Source organism: Acartia tonsa, chromosome 3, assembly GCF_053477335.1.
Source record: "Acartia tonsa isolate MP-2025a chromosome 3, ASM5347733v1, whole genome shotgun sequence".
In the NCBI taxonomy this organism is placed as follows: domain Eukaryota; kingdom Metazoa; phylum Arthropoda; class Copepoda; order Calanoida; family Acartiidae; genus Acartia; species Acartia tonsa.
Genome location: NC_137262.1, coordinates 34,765,870 through 34,791,233, shown reverse-complemented (window position 1 = coordinate 34,791,233; position 25,364 = coordinate 34,765,870). Strand labels below are relative to the sequence as shown.

The 25,364-nt window shown below is 31.5% G+C and overlaps 3 protein-coding genes across 35 annotated transcripts in view; 2 read left to right on the top strand and 1 right to left on the bottom strand.

Moving 5' to 3' along the window:
- The window catches only part of LOC145313990 (ubiquitin-conjugating enzyme E2 N), a 257,338-nt gene that overhangs the window by 164,357 nt on the left and 67,617 nt on the right, over positions 1-25,364 (bottom strand). The gene's annotated exons all lie outside the window — the stretch shown is intronic.
- LOC145313973 (uncharacterized) lies at positions 1,586-6,331 on the top strand. The gene is made up of 4 exons (XM_080153641.1): positions 1,586-2,059; positions 3,076-3,206; positions 3,466-4,317; positions 4,843-6,331. The coding sequence occupies exons 1-4, from the start codon at positions 1,949-1,951 to the stop codon at positions 5,282-5,284; spliced, it is 1,536 nt and encodes a 511-aa protein (XP_080009767.1). The 5' UTR covers positions 1,586-1,948; the 3' UTR covers positions 5,285-6,331.
- LOC145315226 (neo-calmodulin-like) lies at positions 16,198-22,482 on the top strand. Its single transcript, XM_080155261.1, has 7 exons — positions 16,198-16,251; positions 16,603-16,668; positions 17,115-17,219; positions 18,217-18,310; positions 18,691-18,743; positions 20,681-20,760; positions 21,478-22,482. Exons 1-7 carry the CDS (start codon positions 16,204-16,206, stop codon positions 21,620-21,622), a joined length of 591 nt encoding a protein of 196 aa, XP_080011387.1. The 5' UTR covers positions 16,198-16,203; the 3' UTR covers positions 21,623-22,482.

Genomic DNA, 25,364 nt, shown 5'->3' with positions numbered 1-25,364 from the left:
TTGAAAGTTTTGTTTCTTCTTAGTAACAAAGCTACTTTATAATTCACTTTATCAGTCCGGCCGACCATCCGTCAGTCCGTTGGGTAAAACTAATTTAATTTCCTTTTCCTTTTTAACATAAAAAATTATGTCATAATATCTAAGTAATCAACAAGTTTTAAAATTAAACATACTGACTCTCTGGTAATAATTAATCTTATAGAGTTGCTACACTTTCTAGATCGTAATTAATTATTACAAGAGGGTATAAAAAATCTGTTGCACAATTCTAACATGCCTAAAATATCAAAGATATTCCATACATTAAATCGAAAAGATAGGTTTTTGAGGTAGGAAAAATCTTTTAAAAAATTAAGCGTTAAAATGAATTCCCACTGAGGATCATATGTATTGTTAGAAGCAATGGATATATTATTACTTAGATGTTACACCAGATTTTCATGTTCTCTAATAAAGTTAAACTTGTAGCTGGTTAATATAACGTTTCCCCCCACCCCCTTTTCCCCATTCTCTCTCCTACTAATAAATTAACGATCTGACCAATAAATGATGTCAATGATAGCAACCTAAATTGACGACAATTTTCCCCATTCATAACATCCATCTATATTCTAAATCCATTTTAGAGCGAATCTACTATACAAATAGGTCTTTTAATACTTTTCCAATAGAGCTCAGAAACCAATTAGTTTAGTGGCAATACCTGTTAGGATTGGCCGGGCCATTGTAATTTTAGATCCAACAAAACTTGAATTTATACTAAAATTTTTCATTTTACAATCTGCAGAAAACTGTCTAAAATATGATGCGATATATAATCTTCTTAATTATCAAAATCTTCAGAATTAACTTCTTTCGATTTGTGAATTACGTTTTGTTTTATGCAGAACATGTTTTTTTTAAATTACAAGGAGTGGTACTTAGCAGTGAACAATAATTTTAAAGAAGAATTTTAAGATAACTAAAATCATATTGCAATGAATAATAAAGGTACTAATTCTCTTATAATTCTATTTAATGAATTAAAAGAATATACGAGTACGACAACGTTCATAAGTAGAACAAAAATTCATATATGGATAGAAAAAAAGGGCCAGCTTGAGTTAAATCAGGGAGGGAGGGGTTAATACACTAGTCCCCAAAGTTTTATAGTAACGTTTTCTTGATGTAACAACTTTGGGGACTTTTATTTAATTTTTATTGTTTGTTTTTTTAGTTAAGTGTCCAAACGTTTTTAACACCTAATTGTAATCTTCAGAAGGGGTAATTTTGTGTATCATCATAGGGGATGTACATCAATTCATCAGCCATTGTCTTTTCTCTTTAGATACCTGCATTTTACTACTTTGATAAATAGTTTTTCTTTACTTTACCAAAATATTTAACTGTGCTGTTATAGAAATTGCAAAAAAATATTTATGTATATTGCGCAATTGAGACGAGTCTGGTGTTAAAGTAAGTTTTTCATAAGAATACAAGGTGATGCTTATTGAAGCTTTCCTGTTGATTATTGCATTTTAATGTCTTAAGAACCATATTTTTATTCTCCAAAAAACCTAAACCATTTTAGGCCTTAAAATATCCAGTTTTCCTAGATCTTTTAAGTTAAAAACACTTATAATTATATTGCAGTTAACAAATATTTTTTTCATTTTATCTTTATTAGCAAACTAATTCAAAAACTATTTTATGTCCGTTTCTGTAACGCCTAACTACGGACGCATGGGAACAGTGATAAACATGGCTTATTAAAGATAGATTTCCCGATTAATGAACATCACCACAACTCACTACATGTTTATTTTGAATAAGGATGAAAACATCCATAAAAGGACTGTACTAAATTTTTAAAACAACTGTTATTTGTCCGCCTGTTTATCGTTATTATGTTATCGTTCTTGTAGCTGTTTATTTTTTCCTATTCTCTAACATTTTGATTTAAATTTAAATGTTTAGCCATTTTAAAATGTGTTTGTTCATTTTTTTTCTTCAGTATACACTACAGTGTTTTTCAAATATGGGAAATGTTCAGGTCAAAGAAGCTAAACAAAAATATCAGGTAGGTAATCGAATACTTTTCCAGAGGGTGGTGGGGCGGGGGTGATGTACACAAATTTTGGAAAAAGGCTAAAATAATGTACATTTTTGTTTGACAAGCGACAACGTCCCTAGCAGTCTTCTATATTGGTGGTGCCTTAATTTGAGGGGTGGAGAGGTGGGTGTTGGACACTAAGAGATATAAGTTTTCCGGAATTGTAATGTAGGGAGTAGATTTGAAATCTGCATCAAATTTTAAGGAATTTTTATAAAATTCGTTTTTTGTAAAATTCTTTATCTAAAAGCGGAAATACAAATTAAGTTAATTAATTTTGGCATCTGTGATTGGTGGATTTAAAAAATCTGCGCTCTGATTGGATGTCGTACATCATTCAACCAATTAGAGCGCAGGTAGTTTAAAATCCACCTATCCTATTGGTCAAAATTAATTAACTTAAAATGTATTTTCGCTTTTAGATAAAGAATTTTACAAAAAACGAATTTTATAAAAAATCCTTAAAATTTGATGCAGATTTCAAATCTACTCCCTACATTAAAATTCCGGAAAACTTATATCTCTTATTGGACACACCAACCCAAATAGTTTTATACTAACGGGAGGTGTGTGTGTGTGTGGGGGGGGGGGGGGGGTAGTTACATTTTACCATGTAATTTCTCTTAAGAGGTTGGTGGTTTACAATAATAACTATAAAAAGATTCTTTGATGCTTTCCTTCAAACTGCCTTTGGGCACTGTAAGATGTAATTTATCCTTTTTAAGTAAAATTGAAAATAATGGAAATTGTATCTTTTCCTTATGTCTGCGGGGAGACCCAGTACAAGTTATAACATGACCTAATCTAACTTGACTCTAAAGTTAAAAACAAACAAATGAAAACTTCTCAGCCCACTCAATTTTTCTTTTGATTTTGAAATAGGGGTGGGTTTTCTGTGCTCGACTATTAACTTTGAGGGAAACTGCTATTTCTTTCTATTTTTTATACAACAATCTTAGAATTGACTATTTGCCTACTTATAGGAGGCAGTTTCTGTTGAAAATAAGGAAAAAGATGTATTCCCTATAATGGATCTTCCTGACGATGCTATTGAGAGGATCCTATACTTTCTTTCTTTCAAGGATAAGAAAAATATGAGACTTGCTTCATCTTGGTAAGTTTTAATTAGAAATAATAATCCAAGCTTTGATTAACTGACAATGCTGTACTACTGATGAGCATAATTGTCCTTGTTCTCAAATAAAAGCTCCTTCTCATTTAATAGGATTGAAACTACTAATGAGCCCTTTTTAAATGCCATGATGTCCATTTCTTTGGAGATTTTTAAAAGCTAAAGCATTTTAAGTAGACCTGAGCCTTATAATGATATAATATATATGAACGCAATAATTCATCATTTCATATTTCTACAGGTTTGATCGGAAAGTATCAGATCTTTATCCAAGCTTATTCAAAACTCTCAGACTTCCATTGATAATGAAAGAAAACATTGCTTTTGTGGACAGAACGCTGATTACAATGATGGAAAAGTATCCAACTACCCACTCAGAAATCAGACTTAAAGTTGATGTTAATTCAAGTGTAGAAAAGTTTGATATAGAGGCGAAAAAGAAAGAGTTTTTAGTCAGATACTCCTCCAATATTTACCAACTGTGGTTAAGTCACAATACAGAGGAAGACTTTTGGCACCACATTAATTTTCCAAACATGGAACGTCTCTTTTTAGCTTTTCCATTCTCATTGCATAAGACATTCAAAGGTATTGATTTTGCTAAACCTATACTATGTAAAGATTCAGCACATCAGATGTCCTATGAGTCACTCATCATGAACCATGCAGAAAACCTAAAAACTTTATTCATCAAAAATCTGAATGACTTGAAGTTAGATGTCATTACCCCAATGTCCAACCTTGAAAGACTTACGTTAAAGAGAGTAAGGGCAGAAACAGCTTTTGCTTTAATCTATGCTTGTAGAGCTTCCTTGGAGTATCTGGAATTTCAAGAAATGTTCAACATATCCACTGTTATCAAGACCCTATCACAGGAAGATTATAAACTAACAAAATTGAACAGTTTTGCCATAAGATTTGACTATCTGGAGTTTTACACACCGTTTATCTACAGTAATGCTGATCAGCTGACCAGTCTTGGATTTCATGGTGTAAAGACAACATTACAGAACATTGAGTGGCCAGAGTTGATAAATCTAACAGCTCTCTATATTGGAGAATCAGACTCACTGCTACTTAGCATTTTATCCAGGTAAAACGTTAAAAGTTTTTTTATTTAATATGTTAATTTCTTGAGCTAGGGTAAAATAAAATTGTTTGGTGGTTTCTTTCAAATTTCCTGACCAAACACAAAACTCTACCTCCCCCCCCCCCCTTTCATTTATTATCAAATAAATTGAAAATTATTGACAGTATTTTAAACTTTTGGTCAGATTTTCACAAATTGAAATTTTTGTGTAAACGGCAAACAACCTGGGTTTAATTTTTATGAATTACAATTTTTGTGTATGTGGCGAACAACCTGGGTTTTATTTTCACAAATTGAAATTTTTGTATATACGGCGAACAACCTGGGTTTATTTTTACTGCAGAGTAATTTGACAAAGAATAACTTTTTTGAAAATATCTATGGCTCTAAGAGTAATTCTATATAGGAGGGTTGACTTCCCATTACCTCATAGGGCGAAGCCCCTAGAGGCTAGGGGCGAAGCAACTATTTTAATATAATTTGTTATTAGAAATTAAGATTATCCAATCATCAAACTATTTTATTTAGGTGTGCAACAACTTTGAAGGTCCTTATCATCAATTCTGTTGTTCCGCTGGTGACTGATTTTCAAATGATTCTGCCAAGTTTGAGTAAACTTAGTATCTTTGGAAAACAAAGTCTTGGTCTAGCAATAAAACTAATACTCAATAACATGGAAACCATTGAGTATATTTGTCTTGACAGGCATACTGTTTCAATTATTGATCAACATTTTTGGATGGTGTTGGTCAAAGTAAAGCTGGTTTTGATTTTTGATTTTGAACAGAAGATGTCAAAACCTAATGCTCAAAGCTATATAAACAGCTGGATGGAAGTATGTCCTGTGGGGAAGGTTTATTATTGTCCAAGTTATAGGCAGGGCGCAGAAATTATTGATTCTTATGGCAAAGGTTGGTACACTAACAGTACTGCTTCAGCAATCAAAGGTGGTTTTACAAGATATTGTTGATGTTAGAGAATATATGTTCTGGAAAATTTGAATAATTAGTAGCTTAGTCATGTACCAAGTTGTTATTAGTATCAATTGTTCATTTTTAACTCATAATACATCTAGTATTATATACACATTTATATTCTTTGAAATTGAAAAATTGTGCCATTATTTTTAAAAGATATATAACTTAACTTTATTTTACAGTTAAGAGGTTGAATCCATTTTTATAGAAGCAGAAATATAATCTATGATTACGGTTTTGACCCTCTAAAAACGTAATATATGATTCCATTTTCCCCTCTCTTGGTAATGATATCATCATGGCCGATATGATTTTTTGTAAAGTAACATTCCACATTCAATAGAGATGAAACTGGAATGGTACATTCATGTTTACATACTAGCGAATTCATAAACATTGATTTCCTCATTTAGATCGAAATATCAGTAATGGTATATACTAGTTACTGTTTTATTTTGCATACATTTTTTTTAATAATTAATAGTATTTTATACATTTTTACGATTAACATAATTTAAAAACAGTATGTATGATTTCAATTATGTCAATGTTAAAAGTGTAATCCACCATTTCAGTTTCGTCTCTTTTGAAAGTGGAAAGGTACATTACAAACAGCGTATTGGTCTTAGTGATTTCATCACGAAAAGAGGCAAAATTGGAAGGGTAGATTACAAAAATCATATCGTCCTTGATGATATCATAGCCAAGAGAGGGGAAAAAGGAATCATACGTTTTGAGAGGGTCAAAACCGAAATCATATTACAGATCTTCTTCTATAAAAATGGATTCAACCTCCTAAATGTTTTTATGGTGTTTTTAATTTTTTGTAAATCATAATGCAAATTGTAATATGATAAAAATTGTAATTAATATGCTATAAATAACTACTTATATTTTATATTAATAAATTTTAAGTTCTAGTTTTGTAGTAAATCTGCTTTTATTGAAGAAGTATATATATTTTATTTCATTATATGAGAATTTTAATTGTAAACATACACTAAATACTAAAATATGTAATGACAATATATTCTACAAAAACAGTTTTTTTTATTAATTATTATCTTTGTTGTATATTGTAAATCAATTATAATGATTAAGGTCGTTTTTATAAAATGTAAGATCCATGTGATACAGATTTTAATAAGGCTTATAAGCGATCTGCTGATACAGTTCTTCCAACATAACTGAGGTGGATTCTTTTTTAAAAATTAGGGTCACTCAGTGAGGCAAAATTATTTTTGTAAAAAATCCTCTAAATCGCATAAAAAATCTACAAAAAAAATAAATTAAATCATAAACGGGTTATTACCATAAGATTTTGTTCAATTTTTATATGTTTTTATGTGATTTTGGAGGATTTTTTACGAAAATAATTTTGCCTCACTAAGCGACCCTAACTTTTAAAAAAGGAAACCACCTCTGGATATTTAATCTGGCAAGATAGTGTGAGCAAGCCATCACATTTTAGGACAATCTGAGGATGTTTGTCCAATCCTGCTAGTAATTTGCCAAAAACTAGCAGTCAGATACATCTGTCAAACATTAAAATTGATTACAAATGACTACGAACATTTTCGTATCATGGGAACATTTCTTTTACAATTTTAGTAAGATGTGTTACTTTAAATTACATAGTGTTTGCGCCACTAGCACCTAGGGGCTCTCTATTTAAAGGTGTAAGAAGTGGGAATAATAACGTAAAACTAAGGCTTAAATCTAGAAATATAATAATCTAAAGCCAACCCGGGTCTTATTTTAAGCTTCCAAAAAAAAGGAGAACTAAATCAGTTCAGTTCTTATTGAAATCTTGTGGTATCTTATCTTTTTTTCTTGGCATTTCTCTTTTGTCTGATCTTTTGTATTGACTTGGCTGTTTTTTTATATTTCCGACGCTATTAGCTGATTTCAGATACCAAATTCTAAATCGGGACAGGATCCTAGTTCTGTGAAAAGAGTTACATATAGCTAATGCCCCCTCTATCTATTTACTTTTATGTTTTAATACTTATTACACCAATTATTTATAGTTTTTTCTCTTTTCCTATGGTAATGTAAACTACAGCGGCATAGCATGAACATATTACTCCTCCGATGGTTAAATAGCGCGGAGAAATTGTTTTACCTCCGACACAATTTAGTTGCATTTGGGACACATGGGATAGAGGTGCACTCAGAGCAAACACAAAGTGAAAGTAGATAATATCAAAGAGAGAAGGGACTAAGGGCTGTTTGTTACAATTGGTCCCAAAAGTTTTATAATACAGTTTTCTTATTCGTTGGCTTAACAACTTTGGGGGACTTTAGTGAATGTTGATTGGTTGGTTAAAAAAAGTTGAGTGTTCAAACGTTTTAACCACTAATTTTAATCTACAAAAGGAATAATTTTATGTATTATCATTGGGATGTACATCAATTTATCGGCCATTGTCTTATCCCTTTAGATCCCTGCCCTGGGATAATATAAATTTTGCACAAAAGTAATTGAATAGTAAATTAACAGAGCAGATACAGATTTGTGAAAATATGGAGTTAAATTCAACGTAAAGTAAAACAATCAAAGAAGCATTACATAAAGTTATATTTTAATATCTTTAGTTTCATGATTAAGGTTTCTACTTCGGTATGTTATTCTGTAACAAAAAGCTCTAATCGGTAATTCAGGCATGTTAGATTTCAAACAATGAGAATACCTGCAACAGTTAGGTTCAGCGGTTAGCGAGATTCTTCGTTACACAAAGACAGAAAAATATAAAGAGGTCCTTTTATTTTATTCTAAGGATATGGTAGAATTACTTTGGTAGACATAATGTCAGAAGCGAAGCATCTCTATAATAAAGTATTAAAATGTTAGTATGATCATATTAAGCATCCTGTATTTAAGCAATGTTTGATATCCTATTCTAATATATAAAGTAGTAAGTTTTTTTTTGTCTGAAGCTTAAGATCTCAACAATTAAAGAACCGTTTCAGGTAAGCTTCTTATAGCACCTGTGATGGTTTTAGGTTATCTTATTTTCATATTGAAATCTTAGGATGGTTTTAATCTATTTTTCTAGCCTCTGTCGGTCCTTTGAATAGATGCTAGGGGCGTAGACGCTAGTATGTATATATCATACATGGTAAAAAACCGCAAAAATTTAGTTACATGAATAGATGCAAGGTACAAAATTTCCTTATCTAATGCGAAAGGATGCAAATCAGCATGGTTACAGAGATATGGCAATGAACGCTAAATCAATATTCCACCTCTATAATATTGATGTCAGAAATAGTACTTACACTGTCAAAAAATCGTCATTTTTTGTCGATATATTTTTACAGCTATGACCACTATTTATTGAAGCCTTATGTTTGACGTAAATGTTGTTTATTAATTTATTTTAAACAAGGATGACAACATCCATAAAAGCGAAGCACTGAAACGATAGGACAAACGGACATTAACACTTGTATAGTGTCAGAACTGAATAATCAGAATATAAATATACAGGGTGGGGCAAATAAGACCGGACAAACTTTAAACGGCCATAGCGCCAAAACTACGACCAATCAGGACGTTTGACTCCACTATAAAAAGCTTAGGTAATTACCTTATAGCATAAAAAAATCTTTGGACGAAGATGGGCTCGTACTCCGAGCTGGCCGCGCTTATGTTCAACAAGGCAGATTCAAAATGCGCCGTTCAACAAGGCAGATTCAAAATGCGCCGGTGGAATAATCTGGATCCTCGACTAGAGCCAACTAAATCGGATCTCAGCCCATCTGTAGATAAGTAGAGTTATGCAACTTGCTGGGGATACTGTTAGATGCATAAGTAAGACACTAGAAAAGACTAGAGCTCTCTATATAAAGTGGCTTGGCTGTAGTACTCCGGCAATGTGAAACGTGGCAGATTTTAAGATGTCAAAAATTGTGTGAAATCATGAAAATTTCTCGGTTCTCGACGTTAGAGACCCACATGGAACTTAAAAACTCATTTTAGACTATGGATTGCGCTGACAATCCTAGATGAATCTTTATGCCATTTCCAAAAAGGTATAGAACGTCGTTCCAGCTCAACTGTGGTCCAAATAAAAGCCTCCGTGTCAAAGGTTAGCGTTAAAGTTGGGTGAATTTGGATCCTGCGGTTACTCACGTTCCTAAGGAAATGGGGCCTCCCAGCAGCCCGATCTTAATTCAATGGACTTTTGGGCCTGGGGCTACTTTGAAGCATGCACCAATAGACGTGCCTATATAACAAAGACCTCCCTCATTGCCACCATCAAGGAGAAATTCGCCAGCTTGGACAGGGACATGGTGACCAGGGCCTGCGGGCGGTTCATGGGGCGGGTAAAGGCGGTGATTGAGGCTGGCGGCGATTTTATTGAATAATCTAATAGTTATATACCTATTTTGCTTGCCAATTTTTAAAATTCAATAAAATCTTTAAAATTGACGATTTTATGTTCATTTGTTTAGAAGTTAGAATTTGTCCGGTCTTATTTGCCCCACCCTGTATAATAGTCGAAGCAAAATTATAAATAAAATTTGTTGAAAAACGCTAGATACAGGATAATGTTTATGGACATACTTTATTTTTTAGGACTTGATTATAGAGATGCTTCGCTTATAGTATTGTACTTTGTTGTCCTAGGAATCAGTATGTAAGAAATCAGATCAATAGGATAATTTTATATGATACAAATTTGTTGTTAAAAAAGTAAAAAAAATCAACATGTTTAAAATGGACGTACGGACATTCTGGTAATGATTATAGAGTTGCTATGCTTTCTATCTCGTACCTAACCTCTACAGGAATCACCATGCAAAGTTTGAAATCGATAGGACAGTTCTAACATTAACGAAAAAAGCTATCCGTTACGGACGGACGGACTGACCCTAATTAGAAAAGCTTCGCTTTTAAAAACCTTAAAAATCAACATGTTTAAAATGAACGTACGGACATTCTAGTAACGATTATAGAGTGGCTTCGCTTTCTAAATCGTACCTAACTACTACAGGAATCACCATGCAAAGTTTGAAATCGATAGGACAATTCTAACATGCCTAAATTAACGAAAAAAGCTATCCGTTACAGACGTACGGACGAACGGGCGGACCGACCCTAATTATAGAAAAACTTCGCTTTTAAAAAGAGCATTTTGATGTTATGTCAGCCATATAGCCAACAAACCCCTTAAAGTGTCGTCAGTTTTGACAGTATAGATATCAAAGATAGACTGGGTTGTTGATTAAATTTATTTGCTATTGTCCTCTCCATCCCTATGGCATGTTAGTGAATTTAGGTCTGTGCATTAATTGATTAATAATTTGCATTTGGACCAATTTCTTAAACACAAGAGTATATAAATAGAGTACTGTTTCAAACACATTTGAATTGCGTTATATATCCCGTTTTAGACTATCCTATTATGTAAAGTAGTAAGCTTTTTTTAGTCATTTGCAAAGAATTTCTCAAACCACTGAACCAATATGGTTCATCTTTACAATGAAGCTTTTTACAGGTCCAGGGAAATTTTTTAACTATTTTATGGTAGTATATTTCAACTCTTCCAAGGAAAATTACCCTACTAGAACAATATTAACACCCCAAATTTACTTTTTTTAAAAAACGATATCTCCCTTCCACCTTTAGAGCCACTAGAGGCTTCTAGGGGGCGAATTCGCTAGTCCTTGCTAAACACTGAACTGTTTCTCCTTTTCAAGGTAGCTTAAATATAGTGGTTGAAACGATGGAACACTAAACTTAATGAACTAACCAATCAAAATTCGCCAAAGATTTCACCAACAAATAAGAAAACATTATTTAAAACTTTAGGGGCTAGTGTATTGTCCCCCCCTCTCTCTATATAGGCAGACACTTTGTATTAAAAGAATACTAAAATAATGCAATAACAGGACATTGAGAGAAAAAAAGCTCTACAATAAAAAAGCAATCTATGATAAAATTGTATTCCGTCGCCTTTACATTTCTATCTCTGGATTAACATTTAATGTGTTTATGTGTTACATCAAATCTTTCCTCTTTATAAGCCAGATTATTTATTGGCTACTTTTAGTATTGTCCTTGTTACAATATGTGCAAGGATCAAAAGGTATAAAACAAAGGCCAATAAATTTATGTAAATTCCTAATGATGATACTCAAGATTATCTTTAGATTAAAATTAGTGGTTTGGACACTCAACTTAATGTACCAACCAATCAAAACTCAAGAAAAAGCACCAAAAGTTGTTAAGCCAACGAATAAGAAAATATTATTATAAAACTTTGAGGACTAGTGTAATAAACAGTCCAATGTCCCACCCCTCTCTGTATAATATGTGTAGTAGAGATGCATTAAAGCTAGATTTTTTTTTTTGCATATTTGGCACTCAAAGAAGGACCAATATCTAAATTAATCAAATCGAGTAAATTTTTTTAGCTTTTATTTTTAGTAGCGAAGGCAATCTATAATTCAATTTGTCTGTCTATCAGTCAGTCTGTAACGCCATTGGGAATATTTTATTTTCTCAAAAGCTATGGAAGATAGACAGCTGAATTTTTCAGTAAAGATTTCTATGACATATGTTCATAAAGTGTATACTTTTTTGTCCTTCTGTTTGTCAGTCATGCTTCACAATACGTAAATCTTATTTTTATAGGCTTCTTAGAGTGTTTGCTAATTATCTCTCTTTCTTTGTTATGATAAAAGCTTTGCTACTTATAGATGTTATCATCCTTGTTATTAGAACTTAAAGATCATGGAGAGAAAACGAAGAAGCTGGTTTTGTCGTACATATTCATGATATTCAATTTTTTTTGAATTTTTTTGTTGTTGTGTAAGAATACTTTACATCTTAACCATGGACTGAACACCAGGGAGGGAGGGGACATTTATTACACAAGTCCCCAAAATTTTATAATAAAGTTTTCTTATTCGTTGGGTAAACAACTTTGGACACTTGTATTGAATTTTGATTGTTTCATTAAATTGAGAGTTCATACGTTTAAACCACTAATCTTAATCTACAGAAGGAGTAATTTTGTGTTTTTTCATTGGGGATGGATAATAATTTATCGACCATTGTCTTATCCCTTTATATCCCTGACTGAACACACACCTTTGCAGAAACAATACATTTCTCCAGGGTTTCCATAAAACAGGGATAATACAAGAGATTTTTATATACAACCCCAAACATGATAAACATTATTATAAATTTTGAAGATCAAATTGAAATGTTTGGTAGCTTTTGGATAGAACCATCCAATAAAAATGTAATGAAAGTAATTATATTCCACAATTACATATCAATAGGCATATACCAACATGATCGAAGCAACAACAATAAAAATAATAATGATAAGATTTTTGAAAGTAAAAGCATTATCAATAACAAAGTGTTCTTTAATAGTGAACTATTAAAGAAATCAATGTATAATAATAGATATTTAACCAAGATAACTACCTGGATCCAGTGTTGGGGACATTTTTTGTCTGCTAGCAAATAACTTTTGATTTTTTTTTTGTAGCGACTTGGCTATGTTAATATTTCAGACACTATTGGTTGATGTTCAAAGACCCAATTAATAGTCGCCACAGGGTTTACGGGAGGGGACACACGGTTATTTAACCTCTTCTATTATTTTACATTAATATTATATTTTATTATATAACTAGGGTAATAGTTTACAACATACTTCATTACTTCAGTTTATATGTTTTCGGATTTTTCGTATATTTAACCGATTCTTTTATGTTTCTTGTACATACCAATATTTCCTTTTTAAAAGCGAAGCTTTTCTATAATTAGGGTCGGTCCGTCCGTACGTCCGTCCGTCCGTCACGGATAGCTTTTTTCGTTAATTTAGACATGTTAGAATTGTCCTATCGATTTCAAATTTTGCATGGTGATTCCTTTAGTAGTTAGGTACGATTTAGAAAGCGTAGCAACTCTATAATCATTACCAAAATGTCCGTACGTCCATTTTAAACATGTTGATTTTTTTACTTTTTTAAATAGCTTTTTTCGTTAATTTAGGCATGTTAGAATTGTCCTATCGATTTCAAATTTTGCATGGTGATTCCTGTAATAGTTAGGTACGAGTTAGAAAGCGTAGCAACTCTATAATCATTACCAGAATGTCAGTACGTCCATTTTAAACATGTTGATTTTTTTACATTTTTAACAACAAATTTGTATGTGACCTAATTATCCGATTGGTCTGATTTTTGGTATACTGATTCCTAGGTTAAAAAAGTACAATATTATAAGCGAAGCATTTCTATAATCAAGTCCTAAAAATGTAAGTATGTCCATAATTATTATCCTGTATCAAGCAGTTTTTCAAAAAAATTACTTACAATTTTGCTTTGACTCTTATACATTCGCATTCTGATTAATTATTTCTGACATTATACAAGTGTTAATGTCTGTTTGTCCTACCTTTTCAGAGCTTCGCTTTTATGGATGTTGTCATCCTTGTTTTTATATAACAGTTTTCTGTTCTTTATTATCCAAGCTATTTATCCTTCGCTGTTAGACTGATATACTCTGTTACATAACAGGGACACTCATTTATTATTTATTCCATTGCACCGTGTACCTTGAAGTTAAAGAATAGAAATAGGCAAGATTGGTTGTGTGCCTATATTATAACCAATATATATTTTTTGTAGGCCATGTGGGTGTGGAGGGTGGGGGATTATTTATCTACAAGCTCTAAGAAATTTTAATAAGTAATAATATTGTCGTAATGAGTACTACCATATAAAGTAGTAAGGTTTTTTGTTTGTCTGTTAAGATGTCTCACCTGATTGAGTTCTCTATTTTATGGAATCTTCACTTAGCCCATAGGATGTTTAAAGCTATTTAATGAAAACCCAATCTTTGGATGGTTTTAGGCTACTTTTTTGCTGCCTCCCTCTTCCTTCAAATATCTATCTTATAGAAGCTAGGGATGAAGATTTATCAGCAAAAATAAAATAAATAAACTTTTAGAATGATAAATTTGTAATAACATAACTTTTAAAAGAATAATTTTTTCTTTAGATATTTTCTAGATTGGAAGAACACTAAATAAGAGAACATTGGCCTAGAGTTCAATTTCACATATTGGACTAGTTCTTTAAATTAGACCATACTGTTAAATCAGGGAGGGAGGGGACAATGGGCTATTTATTACACTAGTTCCGAACGTTTTTTTATTAGTTGGTTTAACAACTTTTAGAACTTTTATTGAATTTTGATAATTTGGTTCATGAAGTTAAGTGTTCAAACGTTTTTATCGCTAATTTTCATCTACAGAAGGGATAATTTTGTGTATTATCTTTGGGGATGTACATCAAGTTATCGGCCATTGTCTCATCTCTTTAGTTCTCTGCTATTAAACGATAATAAACCACTACATATCATGGAGGCAGGGGACATTAGATTGTTAGAATTACACTGGATCCCAAAGTTTTATAACCACCTTTTCATTCGTTAGCTTTAAAACTTTGGGTACTTTAACTTTGATTGGTTGGTTTCAACGTAGTAGTGTCCAATCCTTTACCAATGATTTTGATCGACGGAAGGGATACTCTTATTAATCATCAAAAGGGATGTATCTAAATTTATTGCCTATTGACTTATCCCTGATATGTAATACTAATATTTAAATCTGTTCTTGAAGCTGAAGCCACAAAGTTTTGAAGAAATATTGGGGCACAATTATATATTTTACAAGTCTTAACTTTTATAACACCCAAAAAAAATTTATCGCAATACCTTTTATAAATGTTTTATGGTTGCCTTAAAATTTTTATCTTCCGTGCATGACTAATAAACCAACGGATAAAGTAAATTATAAAATGGAAGGTCATTGGTATAGCAGTCATCTTAAATAGAAGCTCAGAAAATTGAATTAACCCATAGCTATACAGACTGACTGACGGACAGACAGACAAAGTAAATTTTACCCCCGGGGAGACGTTGTAAGTCAGATAGGACATTTTACCACTTAGCTCCTGAATTATTTGCAGAACAGGATCTGTTCTTTTATTTACCAAAACTAGAGCTTATTGCGATTTTAATTCGGTATGAATAACATTTTCTACTATTTACATAAGCTGCACAATTTTAATATTATAAATGTACGAATTTCTTTTGCAAACCCTATTATCTTTTAGCATCAAAACGAATCCCACTACACTGGGGTTTAAAAGATAAATTTAAAGGGGGGGGGGGATAATTTCTTAAGATTTTCCCACTGGTGCTGACAAGGATTTTGCCAATATTGACATTCTTTAGAATTGGCACTGTTTGTGTACTTGCCAAACCTAATGAGAAATTTCAATAATTAGAGTCAATATTCCATTATGGCTTCGAAACCGATTAATATCCGCTGGATTAGAACACGTTCTCAACAATACTGAAATATGATGTATATCATTGTATTGTGAGACAATTTTTGACAAAAATCATAAAAATGACTTTGACCACTTGGGGCTTAACAAAACTAAAACTAGTGATGATCTTATAATTTTAATAATACTATGCGATAAATGACTATTACCAATCTAAAAAATGTTGTTTTGACTTAAACAAAACACTTAATGAATGTATAAATAGTGCTAAAGTTAATGTACTATAATAGTCAGTCAATTATCTAAAGGGATAAGACAATTTGAATAAACTTATGTAAAAACCCTGATAAATTATTGGTGGAAAACTTGGGACACGGAAGATTTGGAAAATCTTATCAAGATTTAATGAAAGTCTTTTAAGCCATCGAATAGAACTTTAGGGACAAGTGTAATTTACAGTTCAATATCCCCTCCCTCTCTGTATAATACCCTATTTGTGGCGACAATATTTGAAACTAAGATTTAAGACTTAACAATCTTGAATTAAAAAAATTGTGTTTTTTTATTTTAGAATATAAAAATGATGACCCCAACCTCAATGATAAAACAACAGTTGAAGCCCGAAGAGGTAATTTCATATTTTTTTTAACAAGAAATTAGGTGTTTTAGAAGCTCATTATCAACTACATTTTTTATTAAAAGGTCTAATCTTTAATATGTTTTAAACCTTAATCATTTAAAAATCTATAAAAACCCCTTGAGATGCAAGTACAATATTTCAAATTAATTCTGAATCAAAATTATAAAATACAGTCAACATTAAACATTTTTCATGGAAATTACTTGTAAAAATAATAAAAAGATTATTAGTTTAATGTAAGATACAAATAAAAATTATTTTTCCTTTTACTTCGCTTTTATAAATTTATCATGGTTTTGTATGTACATCCTCCCTATATACCTATTCTTTATTTCAAAGGTGGAAGCATATAAAGAAGCATTTGATCATTTTGACTGGACCAAAAGTGGAACTATTCCTCATAAAGTAGGTCACTTCCAGGGATTCCAGGGATAGGACAATGGATGAAAAAAAAATCTGTATATTTTAGCTCATAGATGATTTAAAATTGTAAATTTTGAGAAGATTTATCTGTATTTCATTGATCAATTCATTCGTTCCAGAGCTCTTTTACATTTAGATATGGATAAGGGCAACGAAATACTTTTAACTTAAAATAAAAAAAAAAAGATTATAAAAATGAGATACAGACAAAAACATTCAAAGCTCAAGAATTTAACAAATTGTGGAAATTTATTATTTAGACAACAATAATATACCTAATTAGTTACATAATTAAAATGAATGGGAAAGAGGAAAAAAAGTGTTAAAAAACAGATAAAATTAAAAATATCAAGAGACTTGCTTACCAAAAGGGGAAAATATGCACACAAAAAAATCAGAATATTTTACCAAAATTTTTTCCTATTCAGGAGCTTCAGTATGCAATGCGACGGGCGGGCCAGAATCCTACAGATGTTGAAGTTCAAGATATGATTAATAACATTGATGATGGTACTGGTACACTAGATTTCCAGGTAAAGAATCCTACAGGTGTTCAAGTTCTAGGTATGAATAATATTAATGATGGTACTGGTAAACTAGACTTTCAGGAATCTAAAGGGATAAGACAATGGCCGATAAATTGATGTAAATTCACAATCATGATCCTCAAAATTACTCCTTTAGTAGATAACAATAAGTGTTTGGAACGTACCAAAAGTTGTTATTTAAATCTTTGGGTCTAGAGTAACAGTCCAATGTCCCCTCCCTCCCTGACTAGATTTTACAAGTATGCTTTAATCTACACATTTTATTATTCCTTTTCCAAATATATAAATTTGTTTATTAAAAGATGGTTTGAAATGTCAAGACCTTTTTGGTAAACTAGAGTTGAAAGCTTTGGCGTTCTCTTTAGAGTTTATAGAGTTCTGTCGGGGGGTACTCAAATTTTCAAAATTGAAAAAAAATGAAAAGAGGATATTACCAAAGCTTTTTTTATGATCTTTTGGTTTTAAAGTCAAATTCCTAGGTAGATAATTTGCAGATAGATAATTTAACAAAATTATTCACTCTTGCTTTATATTGTCCTGTCCTACTTTTACAAACAATGTCTTTGGAAAGCAGGTTTAATCAAGTCAAGTATTTCTATCATTATGCTTAATTTTCTGTGATGACAATATCTACACCATTTTGCACTTATTTAGTATTTTACAAAGATATACACACATACATAATAAATTCCATTCAAGAATTAATTTTTCATCTGATCTGTTTTATAATAATGATTCCAATGACAATGAGGTGCAATGATTAGCGAAGCGAAGAAGTGTTAAAAATGTAAGTATGTGTTTGAACAGTATCCTGTATTATGCATTTTTGCAACACAAATTTAAATTCATTTTTGTTTATACTTATGCAATTATATTGTGCTTATTAAGCTCTGACACTCTACAAGTTTTCATAGTCGTTTGACCTTCAGTTTGATTTAAGAGCTTCGCTTTAAGGAGGTTGTCATCCTTTTTATTTTTTTAGGATTTTCTACAAGTGATGGGAGATAAAGTGGGAGAAATCGACATAGAAATTCATTTTAAAGATACTTTCAGAGTATTTAGCAAAGACCCGGATGGTAAGTTGTTTTCTAATATTGCTTCCAGATACCAAATTTCTGCTGGATTAAAACCGGCTATCAGTCATGCATAGCATAATATTGTATTACAGACAATTTTCCACGAATTCTGAAATAAAAATCTAAGATTATTACCTGTTTTCTTAGCCCGCGCCTTTGGCTCCTTGGAACTAATTAAACTGGTTTTAATCTTATAACTTTTTATTCTAATATCCACAGAAAGCTGTCTATAATGCGATAAATAACTATTACAATTAAAAAGCAAAATTACTGTTGGAATCTATTGTTTTCTCTTGTACATATGTACATTCAGCTCAAACAAACGTACAGTACATTAAACATTTAAAGTTCTGTTTGCATTGAAAATATTTTTAATTTAGGTTGTATACCTGCCAACGAATTAAAATTTGTGCTTATGCACCTTCCAGGAAAGGTAGGAGTTATTTAGTTCAGTATCTTTCTGTCTGACCCTCTATCTATAATGTATAACGCAGACATTTATCTCCAAAATCATCGTATACTTTATGTGTAATCCTGGTCATGCAAATGGTTAAAAAGCCAAGATATTTCCATTAAGCCTAAATTTTTCATTTCGAATCAACTCTACCTGTCACAAATATCTGTCTGTCTGTAAACCTATGTTGTATAACGCGGTCAATTACCTCCAAAATTATTGTATACTTTACACATCTCCCTTCTCCATAAAAAAAATGCCTCTAAATATGAAAATATATTTTAAATTATGGCGATTCATGTATCGAATATTGTAAATCCGTCAATTGAAAAGGATCATTTGTCTTTATAAACATTCTCTGACGGACATGCCCTAATAATATAAAATAGCTACGCTACGGAAAATGTTGTGTATAATGTTGCTAAAAGCTATGACCCTGTTTTTCACTATTTAAACAAACAATTTTAAGTTATAAGCAAATGTAACATAAAATGTCAAAGGATTTATTTCTATTTTTTCCGTGTGTTATATAAGATCTCGAGAATGTACTATAGATCGACAATTAGTGGATATACATGAGTAGTTATTTATAGCATCCATACTTTTTAATATGGTTAAGAACTGGTTTTAATCTAGCAGATATTAAATCTTTTCTAGGACAAACTGGACAAAGGTTATGAAATTCTCTTCTATCTAATATATTTTTTTTCTGGGTGTAGAATTGTCACAATAAATCAATATTTTTGTTTGTCCATTAAGATCTCGCTAACAGGTTTTCCGTTTCAAGAAAACTTGAAAAGGGTCCCGAGAAGGTTTTTATCTATTAATTTTATGTTAAAGATGTCCCCAGATAGACACAGCAGCTCGTTTCAATTTTTTACTCATTTAATCATATCTTTATTCCTGATATAATGTAAAGTAAATAAATTTTGAAACAAGAGAAAGGGAAAAATCAGGGAGGAAGGGGACACTGGCTGTTTATTACACTAGTCCCCAAAGTTTTCTTATACGTTGCCTCAATAAGTTTGGGGACTTTGATTGAATTTTGATTTTTTTTGTTGGATCATTAATTTTCCACCCCCTAATTGTAATCTAGAGAAGGAGTAATTTTGATTATCATCATTTGGGCAGTACATCAATTTATCGGCCATTGTCTTATCCCTTTAGCTCTCTGGTAAAAATAAAGAAATTTATTATGAAACAAATTACACAAAAAGTAAATTTTAACAAGGAAAAGAATTCTATTTTTCAAATAAAAACAAGGGGGAAATATATAGAATTGAATGAAAGGATTTGTTTTTCCCTAAAATAAGGCACAAAGGGAATGAAAATCATTAATTTTCTATTGGTGTGAGGGTTTAAAAATAATTTAAACAACCATGGAAGAGCAGAAAAAATAATAGATGGACAAACCTTTTGTAGCCAGACTGAGTACTGATCATGTAAATTATAAACAGGGAATCTTAAGGGAATTATAGAGTAGCTTGGCTGCTAAAAAGGCACGATTACTCCTTACATATGTTTGAGCTTCTCTAGCTGATATAAAAGGGATAGTTGCATGAAGTGCATTTCAGAAAAAATATTTCAAGCCTAAGTTACTTACAAGAATACCTACCATCTATATCTATTATCTAATCATATAATTTGTTTTACAAAAAATAACAAACAAATAAACTTCACCGAATTAGTCCTCATGCTGTTTTTGTGAAATTAAACCAGCTATATAAATTGCATATATCACAAGAATACGTTTTTCAAGTCTTGATATTTTTAAAACTAAGTGGTAGGAAATTGAAATACTTTTAAATATACGCCCTATAAATGTAGTTTAAACCATTGAACAGGAAAAAAATATGCGGTTCACTGAATTCAAGTTTAAATGCATTTCGTGCAACTACCCCTTTATATTACTTTAGATAGCTGGCATGGAGATTGAAGAAATGATAAAAACAGTGGATAAAAATGGAGATGGAAAAATTAGCTATTCTGAATTTAGGTATGTCATCCTACTTTATAATGTGCAATGCATAGCTTCTCTTACAATATAATTAAATACTAAGGTGCAGGGGAGTTGAACAATCTTCCATTTTATATTTTAGTTAAAAAATGGGGGGGGGGGGAGAAGCAGTAATGCAGGTGATTATTTTAGGGGCAATTTCTCTTGGGAGATTGGTGATTCCTTCTCCAAAAAGGATCTTCACAGGACCTATAAGAAGCTACATATTGTACAGGAGAACCATAACGGTTCACCGGTTAGCGAGATCTTTCGGTACACAGAGACATCCTGTTACTTTTAAAATGGGATGCATTTCAATAGAATGTTGGACATTAATTATTAAGGTTCGTATCCCGGATTTTACGCGCTCACCTACTTAAACAGAATGTAAAATAAATCTTCCTTTAAATAAATCTTAAGGGAAGTTTAAGCTTGCTTTTTTTGTTCAATCCCAAATAGTAAACAAACTATATTCAAGAAAAAAAAAATTAAGACGTTTCAGAGATATTAAGCAACTGATAGGCAGACATACACACACCCCCCTACTTTTACTAAATATTATCCTTATAAAGTAATGATGGGCGGACTACCACTAATCATCCCCAATGATTAAAAGCTCTGACCAAGAAACAAAATAAGACATTTTAGAGATATAAAGCAGCTGATTGACTGTGACACACATCCCACTTCTTCAGCTAAACTTTCCTCTTATTTTAGAGTAATGATGGGCGGACTACCACTAATTATCACCGATGATAAAGAAGCCCTGGCGAAGAAACAGAAGGAGGATGAAGAAAAAGAATTGCAGCTGGCAAATGAGAAAGCTAGAAGAGAAAGAGGGGATTATGAATACAAGGGTTAAAATTATAAGGATCGTTTTGAAAATAAATAGATAAATTTTTTTATTCAAAATAAAAAAAAATCTAGTATGGCTTGAAACTGATTAATATCCACTGGATTAGAACCGGTTTTTTATTCGTTGGCTTAACAACTTTGGGGACTTTAACGAATTTTGATTGGTTGTTTAAATAAATTGAGTGTTCAAACGTTTTAACCACTAATCTTAGGCTACAGAAGTGGTAATTTTGTGTATCATCATTGGGGATGTACATTAAGTTATTGGTCTTTGTCTTATTCCTTAATATGGCTTGGCTTTTTTCATTTTTCTTTAAATATCAACGGATAGCTGTCTGAGTCTATAATACGATGCTAAACATAATTTTTTTCGTATGGATAAGAACCTGTTCTAATCCACCGCTTATTAATACAAAAAAAAACCTATTAAAGCTTCCAATCTCGATTCAACATATCTTTCAAAATGATTGTTCCGTTCTATTACTTAATTTTCAAATATAAATTCAAACTAATAACTGCCAATGATAATATTGGAACCATATTTAATTCAATATTTTCTATTTTTTTCTCTTACTAGATCTTGCAATACTTTTTTACTGGGAGGGGGGATATTCAAATTAAAACTTGAATTACTTTTGTGAAAAAAAAAGAAGAAAACATATCATTAAAATTTGAAAAACTTTTGTAATTTGATAATATATCAATCTTCTATGAAGAAAACTTTAAGCAAATAATATGTTTTCTAAAGTTAACCCCTTTATTACTAGATAGAAAACAAAATAGCTGACACCACTAATTCTAATTGTTTAATTAATAGAAGATATAAATTCTATTTATCTATCTTGTGCTTTCCCTCAAAGTTCCTATCGAAAATAAATAATATAACTCGAACTAAAATAAAAAATAAGTATGATATTAAAAACTACAGCCTCCCACCCCATCTTTATCATCACTTCATTTCAAAATAATGAGGGATTTCTATGCTTGACTATACACTTTGAGGTAAACCACCAGCTGTCATTAATCTGTTCCTTCCATGCTGAAAAGCAATGCTCGGCAGCTACAAAAGAAAATAAATTGACAGCCAGGCTGCGCAGCTGTCGAGCCCTGCTTAAAAGCAATAAATAGTTGCTCAATCATCATCGTCTTAAAATTTGTTCTTGTTATTAAAATTGATAACCTTAGTTTTATTTAATTATCAATGTTTTGTTATGAATTTGGATGTTTTAATAAAAGTTTTATATATAAATTACATTGGAGTTCTTGTCAATATCCAGAAAATACGCCAATTGCTTTCAATCAGAAGCATAAAAAAATAAGTTTAAAATAATTTTTAGATAAAATATATAATAAAAGGGAATTTTTATTCTTATTTCGGAACGATACTACATTCAATACATTACTCTTTATTTGTTATTTTTTTTGTATGATTGACCGACAGATTCGTTGAGCTTCGCTTTTATGGATGTTGTCTTCCTTATAATTTGATTTTTTCAACATTCAACTTTCTTTATACATAGTTTAGCTTGGAGAAATTAAAAAGGAAATAGTTTAAGGAGAGACGTAGGAAATGACTGTCTTTATTTTGTTTTTATTATCTTCATCATGCAAGGAAACTCTTTTATTAAAAACTTCAGGAATTTTGGCACTCATAAAGAAAGGTGTATAAACTGTAAGTCTATTGTGATTAAAGGTTTTACAATAAGAAAGAAACTAGAGTTTAACTGTTATGTACCTACTCATTTAATTTTACAAAATGTGTCTGACAAAAAAACTAATAGGAAGATAATATAAAACTTTAAATAGTCTTGTCTTTTGTACAAATGGATCTCGCTAACCAATAAACCGATTTGTTTCTCCTTTACAGAGCCGTAAGTTGTTGTGATATATAATTAAGTAACTATTTGTAGGACATGATAACAAGCAAGTAGAAGGCTGTAGGCAAGATGACGACGGGGCCAGGAGGAGTCTTTCCTACCAAGCATAGTTGTAATTGATATCAAACTATTCATGCCATTTTATTAAATATATTTCTATGTCTTGTTATATGTAAATAAGATTTTATCTGATCATTAATTTGGATTTTGTTTATTCCAGATTTACTGGGGTTTTAAATATTTATATGCGGGTGCAATAATAAGTAAATTATGTTATGTTTTAGACTAATGTGAACATGTCATTTTATGTGCTGGTGTTTAAGTGTCTCCATAGCTGCGCTACTACTTTAGGTAAATTTAACAATGGTAGCATGAACTAAATGTAACGATCTACGGAGCACATAAAAACTATGACATAAAATCACATAACATAACAAAAAGTGATAAGCAAAAGTGTTTTTTTTTATTGCAACGGGTTGAGGCTCGCTAGTAAGATAACAAACATTAGTAATCATTTTAGACAACAAAGACACAAGCTGTGTCATAACTAAAGGATAACAAGGATTGAGGTCCAGTGTTGATTTTAGATAACAAGGATTGAGGTCCTGAATTAGATAACAAGGATTGAGGTCCTGATATTTTTTTTTTGATAACAAGAATTGAGGTTCTGACTTTAGATAACAAGGATTGAGGTCCTGATTTTAGATAACAAGGATTGAGGTCCTGATATTTCTTTGATAACAAGAATCGAGGTTCTAACTTTAGATAACAAGGATTGAGGTCCTGATTTTAGATAACAAGGATTGAGGTCCTGATTTTAGATAACAAGGATTGAGGTCCTGATTTTAGATAACAAGGATTGAGGTCCTGATTTTAGATAACAAGGATTGAGGTCCTGATTTTAGATAACAAGGATTGAGGTCCTGATAAATTTTTCTTTTGATAACAAGGATTGAGGTCCTGATTTGGTATAACAAGGATTGAGGTCCTGATAATTTTTTTTTATAACAAGGGTTGAGGTTGCGTGATTAAATACAGTTAACAAAAACCGAAACCGAGTCATAACTATATATAGATAACAAAAAGATAACAAAGACCCCAGTAAGTAAAAAATGGCAGAAGGGGAGAAAACAAATAATATAACAAAACCGAGTATCTCGGAACAAAAAGGGGAGAGATCAAAAAATGACTTTCCTGTGAGAAACAACATTCCAATCCCTTATATCGAAGATTTTAGCGACGTATCATTGTGGATAGAATGCATTCGTGCTTGGTCTGCCACAACAGATTTACCGCCAGAAAAACAAGGTTTTGCCCTAGCACAAGATTTACCTAAAGAATCTTCGAGGTTCGGCGCGACGCTAAGGGAGGACTTATACAAAGAGGTCAAGCCAACACAGCTTATTAACAATGCTGAAGGGGTGGAGTTGATTATTAGGTTTATGGAAGAAAGATTCTGGAAAAATACGGACGAAGAAATATACACGACGTACGCTCAAATTAAGGTCATAGAACGCAAAAATGGCCAAACGATTCCAGAATACATTATTGAATATGATAAAATGTTGCAAAAAGCTAAACAGCTAAAAATTAATAACCCAAATGATAGAGTTCTAGCCATGGATCTCATGATTACCGCAAAATTGACGGAAACCGAATTTATGCTCATAAGAACCGTTGCCGACATACAATCCGACGACAAAAAACGATACCAAACCGTAAAGCAAAAAATGCGTGAGATTTTTGGAACAATAGATAACAAAAACAAAAATAATGAAGCCTTTCTTACTAACTCCGCTAACAAAGACGACATTTCGAATCACGACGAAATATACCTTTCAAGGGGATGGAAGCCACCAAAGAAGGATAAGC

What these genes read in the sequence shown, in the direction of transcription:
- LOC145313973 (XM_080153641.1), top strand. Translation starts at nt 1,949, where the DNA reads ATGTTTAGCCATTTTAAAATGTGTTTGTTCATTTTTTTTCTTCAGTAT. An exon ending in AAGCTAAACAAAAATATCAG is followed by an intron (nt 2,060 to 3,075) that starts GTAGGTAATCGA and finishes GCCTACTTATAG; the next exon opens with GAGGCAGTTTCTGTTGAAAA. An exon ending in ATGAGACTTGCTTCATCTTG is followed by an intron (nt 3,207 to 3,465) that starts GTAAGTTTTAAT and finishes ATATTTCTACAG; the next exon opens with GTTTGATCGGAAAGTATCAG.
- LOC145315226 (XM_080155261.1), top strand. Translation starts at nt 16,204, where the DNA reads ATGATGACCCCAACCTCAATGATAAAACAACAGTTGAAGCCCGAAGAG. An exon ending in ATTTAGCAAAGACCCGGATG is followed by an intron (nt 18,311 to 18,690) that starts GTAAGTTGTTTT and finishes TTTTTAATTTAG; the next exon opens with GTTGTATACCTGCCAACGAA. An exon ending in TTATGCACCTTCCAGGAAAG is followed by an intron (nt 18,744 to 20,680) that starts GTAGGAGTTATT and finishes ATATTACTTTAG; the next exon opens with ATAGCTGGCATGGAGATTGA.